The sequence below is a fragment of the Catharus ustulatus genome, chromosome 37 (assembly GCF_009819885.2).
Source record: "Catharus ustulatus isolate bCatUst1 chromosome 37, bCatUst1.pri.v2, whole genome shotgun sequence".
Lineage (NCBI taxonomy): Eukaryota > Metazoa > Chordata > Aves > Passeriformes > Turdidae > Catharus > Catharus ustulatus.
Genome location: NC_046257.1, coordinates 471261 through 478591, shown reverse-complemented (window position 1 = coordinate 478591; position 7331 = coordinate 471261). Strand labels below are relative to the sequence as shown.

Genomic DNA, 7331 nt, shown 5'->3' with positions numbered 1-7331 from the left:
TTCATTTCTATGGGTCAGGATTTCTCTCTATGGGGTCTCTGTGGGGTAGGATTTGGGATCTATGGGGCAGGATTGGTTTCTATGGGGTCTCTATGGGATCTATGGGGCAGGATTTCTGTCTATGGCGGCAGGATTGGGATCTATGGGGTCTTTATGGGGTCTGTGGGGTTTCTATGGGGCAGGGGTTTCTATGGGGCAGGGTCTCTCTCTATGGGGCAGGGGGGTCTCTATGGGGTCTCTGTGGGGCAGGATTGGAATCTATGGGGCAGGATTTGTTTCTATGGGGTCTGTATGGGATCTATGGGGCAGAGTTGGTTTCTATGGGGCAGGGTCTCTATGGGGTCTATGGGGCAGAGGAGTCTCTGTGGGGTCTCTGTGGGGCAGGGATGATTTCTATGGGGCAGGGTTGGTTTCTATGGGGCAGATTTGGGATCTATGGGGTCTCTGTGGGGCAGGAATTGTCTCTATGGGGTCTCTGTGGGGTCTCTGCAGGATCTATGGGGCAGGGTTGGTTTCTATGGGGCAGGGAGGGTCTCTGTGGGGTCTGGATGGGATCTGTGGGGCAGGATCGCTATGGGGTCTCTGTGGGATCTATGGGGCAGGATTTCTGTCTATGGGGCAGGATTGGGATCTATGGGGTCTCTATGGGGTCTGTGGGGTCTCTATGGGTCGGGGTCTCTCTCTATGGGGCAGGGTCTCTATGGGTCAGGTTCTCTCTCTATGGGGTCTCTATGGGATTTCTCTGGGATCTGTATGGGATCTATGGGGCAGGGGTCTCTCTCTATGGGATCTATGGGGCAGAGTTGGTTTCTATGGGGTCTGTATGGGATCTATGGGGCAGGATTTGTCTCCATGGGTCAGGATTTTGTCTCTCTGGGGTCTGTAGGGTCTCTGTGGGGGCAGGGTCTCTCTATGGGTCAGGATTCATTTCTATGGGTCAGGATTTCTCTCTATGGGGCAGGGTCTCTCTCTATGGGGTCTCTATGGGGGCAGAGTTGGGATCTATGGGTCTCTGTAGGATCTATGGGGCAGGGGGTCTCTCTATGGGGCAGGATTGGTTTCTATGGGGTCTCTATGGGATTTATGGGGCAGGATTGGGATCTGTGGGGTCTGTGGGGTTTCTATGGGGCAGGGTCTCTCTCTATGGGGCAGGATTTCTCTCTGTGGGGTCCCTATGGGATCTATGGGTCAGGATTTGTCTCTATGGGGCAGAGTTGGTTTCTATGGGGGTAGGGTTGGAATCTATGGGGTCTGTATGGGGCAGAGGGGCCTCTATGGGGTCTCTATGGGTCAGGGTCTCTCTATGGGGCAGGGTCTCTCTCTATGGGGCAGGATTTTTCTCTCTCTCTGGTCCCATCCCCTCCCCCCCAAACAAAAAAACCCAAAAAATCTCGTGGGAAAAAAACCAAAAACAACTTTATTGGGGGAGGGGTCAGAGGTCACACAGAGGTCAGAGGTCACTCAGAGGTCAGAGGTCGGTGTCCGGGCGGCAGGACCCTCCTGGAGTGACCCCTGACCCAGGGGTGCCCCAGGACGGGTCAGAGGTCACTCAATGGTCAGTGGTCACTCAGGGGGTCACTAACAGGTCAGTGGTCCACTCAGAGGTCAGGGGTCAGAGGTCAGAGGTCGGTGTCCGGGGGGCAGGACCCTCCGTGAGTGACCCCTGACCCAGGGGTGCCCCAGGACGGGTCAGAGGTCACTCAGGGGTCACACAGAGCTCAGAGCTCACTCAGGAGGTCAGGGGTCACTCAGAGGTCAGGGGTCAGAGGTCAGAGGTCGGTGTCCGGGGGGCAGGACCCTCCGGGAGTGACCCCTGACCCAGGGGTGCCCCAGGACGGGTCAGAGGTCACACAGGGGTCACACAGAGCTCAGAGGTCACTCAGAGGTCACTCAGGAGGTCAGGGGTCACTCACAGGTCAGGGGTCAGAGGTCAGAGGTCGGTGTCCGGGCGGCAGCACCCTCCGTGAGTGACCCCTGACCCAGGGGGTGCCCCAGGACCCCCTCAGGCCGAGGCGCCGGGCGGGGTCGCGCTGCAGCAAACGCTCGATGAGATCCCGCGCACCTGGGGGCAGGTGGGGCGGGAAATGGAGATCAACCTGGGGGACAGGTGAGACAGGTGAGAGACACCTGGGACAGGTGAGAGATGGACAGGTGAGATACACCTGGGACAGGTGAGAGACAGGTGAGATACACCTGGGACAGGTGAGAGACAGGTGAGATACACCTGGGACAGGTGAGAGACAGGTGAGAGACAGGTGAGAGACAGGTGAGACAGGTGAGATACAGGTGAGGACAGGTGAGACAGGGTGAGAGACAGGTGAGGACAGGTGAGGAGATGGACAGGTGAGAGAGACAGGTGAGACAGGTGAGAGACAGGTGAGACGGGTGAGACCAGGTGAGAGACAGGTGAGAGACAGTGAGAGACAGGTGAGACAGGTGGGACAGGTGAGAGACAGGTGAGACAGGTGAAGACAGGTGAGATACAGGAGATGAGGATACAGGTGAGAGACAGGGTGAGAGACAGGTGAGAGACAGGTGAGACGGTGGAGAGACAGTAGAGACAGGTGAGACAGGTGAGAGACAGGCGAGATACACCTGGGACAGGTGAGACAGGTGAGACAGGTGAGAGACAGGTGAGATACAGGTGAGACAGGTGAGAGACAGGTGAGAGACAGTGAGATACAGGTGAGAGACAGGTGAGAGACAGGTGAGACAGGTGAGAGACAGGTGAGAGACAGGTGAGACAGGTGAGAGACAGTGAGACAGGTGAGAGACAGGTGAGACAGGTGAGAGACAGGTGAGACAGGTGAGATACAGGTGAGAGACAGGTGAGACAGGTGAGAGACAGGGAGAGACAGGTGAGAGACGGTGAGACAGGTGGGACAGGTGAGAGACAGGTGAGAGACAGGTGAGAGACAGGTGAGAGACAGGGTGGAGACAGGTGAGAGACAGTGAGACAGGTGAGGCACAGGTGAGAGACAGGTGAGAAAGTGGTGAGAGACAGGTGGAGAGAGACAGGTGAGAGACAGGTGAGACAGGTGAGACAGGGTGAGAGACAGGTGAGACAGGTGAGACAGGTGAGAGACAGGTGAGAGACAGGTGAGACAGGTGAGACAGGTGAGAGACAGGTGAGAGACAGGTGAGAGACAGGTGAGAGACAGGTGAGATACAGATGAGATACAGGTGAGAGACAGGTGAGAGACAGGTGAGAGACAGGTGAGACAGGTGAGAGACAGGTGAGACAGGTGAGAGACAGGTGAGACAGGTGAGAGACAGGTGAGAGACAGGTGAGAGACAGGTGAGAGACAGGTGAGACAGGTGAGAGACAGGTGAGAGACAGGTGAGAGACAGGTGAGACCAGGTGAGACAGGTGAGACAGGTGAGATACAGGTGAGACAGGTGAGACAGGTGAGACACACCTGGGACAGGTGAGACAGGGACAGGTGAGACAGGGACAGGTGAGACAGGTGAGACAGGTGAGACACAGGTGAGAGACAGGTGAGACAGGGTGAGAGACAGGTGAGAGACAGGTGAGACAGGTGAGATACAGGTGATGATACACCTGGGACAGGTGAGAGACAGGTGAGGACAGGTGAGAGAGAGACAGGTGAGAGACAGGTGAGACAGGTGAGAGACAGGTGAGATACAAGGGAGAGACAGGTGAGACAGGTGAGACAGGTGAGACAGGTGAGAGACAGGTGAGAGACAGGTGAGAGACAGGTGAGACAGGTGAGAGACAGGTGAGACAGGTGAGACAGGTGAGAGACAGGTGAGACAGGTTGAGACGGTGAGTAGACAGGTGAGAGGACAGGTGAGAGACAGGTGAGACAGGTGAGACAGGTGAGAGACAGGTGAGACAGGTGAGACAGGTGAGAGACAGGGTGAGAGACAGGTGAGGACAGGTGAGGACAGGTGAGACGACAGGTGAGACAGGTGAGAGACAGGTGAGAGACAGGTGAGATACAGATGAGATACAGGTGAGAGACAGGTGAGAAGAACGGTGAGAGACAGGTGAGACAGGTGAGAGACAGGTGAGAACAGGTGAGAGACAGGTGAGACAGGTGAGAGACAGGTGAGAGACAGGTGAGAGACAGGTGAGAGACAGGTGAGACAGGTGAGAGACAGGTGAGAGACAGGTGAGAGACAGGTGAGACAGGTGAGACAGGTGAGAGACAGGTGAGATACAGGTGAGACAGGTGAGACAGGTGAGACACACCTGGGACAGGTTGAGACAGGGACAGGTGAGACAAGGGACAGGTGAGACAGGTGAGACAGGTGAGACACAGGTGAGAGACAGGTGAGACAGGTGAGAGACAGGTGAGAGACAGGTGAGACAGGTGAGATACAGGTGAGATACACCTGGGACAGGTGAGAGACAGGTGAGACAGGTGAGACAGGTGAGAGACAGGTGAGAGACAGGTGAGACAGGTGAGAGACAGGTGAGAGACAGGTGAGACAGGTGAGACAGGTGAGAGACAGGTGGAGATACAGGTGAGACAGGTGAGAGACAGGTGAGACAGGTGAGAGACAGGTGAGACAGGTGAGACAGGTGAGAGACAGGTGAGATACAGGTGAGAGACAGGTGAGAGACAGGTGAGATACAGGTGAGAGACAGGTGAGAGACAGGTGAGATACAGGTGAGACAGGTGAGACAGGTGAGATACAGGTGAGACAGGTGAGACAGGTGAGAGACAGGTGAGACAGGTGAGACACACCTGAAACAGGTGGGGCGGGAAATAGAGATTCATCTGTGGGACAGGTGAGACACAGGTGAGATACAGGTGAGACACAGGTGAGATACAGGTGAGACAGGTGAGATACACCTGGGACAGGTGAGAGACAGGTGAGACAGGTGAGATACAGGTGAGATACACCTGGGACAGGTGAGAGACAGGTGAGACAGGTGAGACAGGTGAGAGACAGGTGAGAGACAGGTGAGACAGGTGAGAGACAGGTGAGAGACAGGTGAGACAGGTGAGAGACAGGTGAGATACAGGTGAGACAGGTGAGAGACAGGTGAGACAGGTGAGAGACAGGTGAGACAGGTGAGACAGGTGAGAGACAGGTGAGATACAGGTGAGAGACAGGTGAGAGACAGGTGAGATACAGGTGAGAGACAGGTGAGAGACAGGTGAGATACAGGTGAGACAGGTGAGACAGGTGAGGATACAGGTGAGACAGGTGAGACAGGTGAGAGACAGGTGAGACAGGTGAGACACACCTGAAACAGGTGGGGCGGGGAAATAGAGATTCATCTGTGGGACAGGTGAGACACAGGTGAGATACAGGTGAGACACAGGTGAGATACAGGTGAGACAGGTGAGATACACCTGGGACAGGTGAGAGACAGGTGAGACAGGTGAGATACACCTGGGACAGGTGAGAGACAGGTGAGACAGGTGAGACAGGTGAGACAGGTGAGAGACAGGTGAGAGACAGGTGAGATACAGGTGAGAGACACCTGGGACAGGTGAGGGGGGGAAATGGAGATCAACCTGTGGGACAGGTAGACAGGTGAGACAGGTGAAGAGACAGGTGAGATACACCTGGGACAGGTGAGACAGGTGAGACAGGGACAGGTGAGACAGGTGAGACACACCTGGGACAGGTGAGACAGGGACAGGTGAGACAGGTGAGACAGGTGAGACAGGTGAGGGGGGAAATGGAGATCCACCTGTGAGGGATGGACAGGTGAGAGACAGGTGAGAGACAGGTGAGACAGGTAAGACACACCTGGGACAGGTGAGACAGGTGACGGGGGAAATGGAGATCTACCTGTGGGACAGGTGAGACAGGGGACAGGTGAGATACAGGTGAGATACACCTGGGACAGGTGAGACAGGTGAGAGATAGACAGGTGAGACAGGGACAGGTGAGACAGGTGAGACAGGTGAGACACACCTGGGACAGGTGAGGGGGGAAATGGAGATCCACCTGTGGGACAGGTGAGACAGGTGAGACACACCTGGGACAGGTGAGACAGGTGAGACAGGTGAGACAGGTGGGGGGGAAATAGAGATCCACCTGTGGGACAGGTGAGAGATGGACAGGTAGATCTCACCTGTCCCAGGTGTATCTCACCTGTCCCTGTCTCACCTGTCCCAGGTGTCTCTCACCTGTCCCTGTCTCACCTGTCCCAGGTGTGTCTCACCTGTCTCACCTGTCTCACCTCCCCCTCACAGGTGGATCTCCATTTCCCCCCTCACCTGTCTCACCTGTCCCAGGTGTGTCTCACCTGTCTCTCACAGGTGAGACAGGTGAGACAGGGACAGGTGAGACAGGTGAGACAGGTGAGACAGGTGAGATACAGGTGAGAGACACCTGGGACAGGTGAGATACAGGTGAGACAGGAAATGGAGATCCACCTGTGGGACAGGTGAGAGATGGACATGTGAGAGACAGGTGAGACACACCTGGGACAGGTGAGACAGGTGAGCACAATTTGGGTCAATTTTTGTTCATTTTGGGCTCCATTTTTTTGATATTTTTGGCCCCCAGGTGTGCCCAGGTGAGCTCACCTGTGCCCAGGTAACCCCAATCCTCACCTGTGTGATCCTCTTGTAGGTCTCAGCGGCCGTGGGGCTCTCGAAGGGGGGGTGTCCGGCCAGGAGCTCGTAGCACAGAACCCCCAGGCACCACAAATCAACCTTCTCATCATGGCCGCCGCCCTCCACCATCTCCGGGGGCAGGTAATCGAGGGTCCCGCACAGGGTGCGGCGCCTGAGGGGTTAAAAAGGGACCTGAGCGCACCTGGGCACACCTGGGCACACCTGGGCACACCTGGGCACACCTGGGCACTCATGGAGTGAGTTACAGACACACCTGGGCACACCTGGGCACACCTGGGCACTCATGGAGTTCGTTACAGACACACCTGAGACACACCTGGGCACACCTGGGCACACCTGGGCACTCATGGAGTCAGTTACAGACACACCTGGGCACACCTGGGCACACCTGGGCACACCTGGGCACACCTGGGCACACCTGGGCACTCATGGAGTCAGTTACAGACACACCTGGGCACACCTGGGCACACCTGGGCACACCTGGGCACACCTGGGCACTCATGGAGTGAGTTACAGACACACCTGGGCACACCTGGGCACACCTGGGGCACACCTGGGCACACCTGGGCACTCATGGAGTCGGTTACAGACACACCTGGGCACACCTGGGCACACCTGGGCACTCACAGACACACCTGGGCACACCTGGGCACACCTGGGCACACCTGGGCACTCATGGAGTTAGTTACAGACACACCTGGGCACACCTGGGCACACCTGGGCACACCTGGGCACACCTGGGCACTCACTGAGTTAGTTACA

At 56.4% G+C, this 7331-nt stretch overlaps 1 protein-coding gene across 1 annotated transcript in view; it reads right to left on the bottom strand.

Moving 5' to 3' along the window:
- Positions 1-1884: 1884 nt before the first annotated feature.
- LOC117009892 (aurora kinase B-like) overlaps positions 1885-7331 on the bottom strand; it is a 31131-nt gene continuing 25684 nt past the window's right edge. The window contains exons 11-12 of the mRNA XM_033084245.1: positions 6546-6720; positions 1885-2096 (exon numbers count right to left, since the gene is read on the bottom strand). Coding sequence (XP_032940136.1) covers positions 1917-2096; positions 6546-6720 — 355 coding nt within the window. The 3' untranslated portion in view covers positions 1885-1916. The remainder of the gene's footprint in view (positions 2097-6545; positions 6721-7331) is intronic.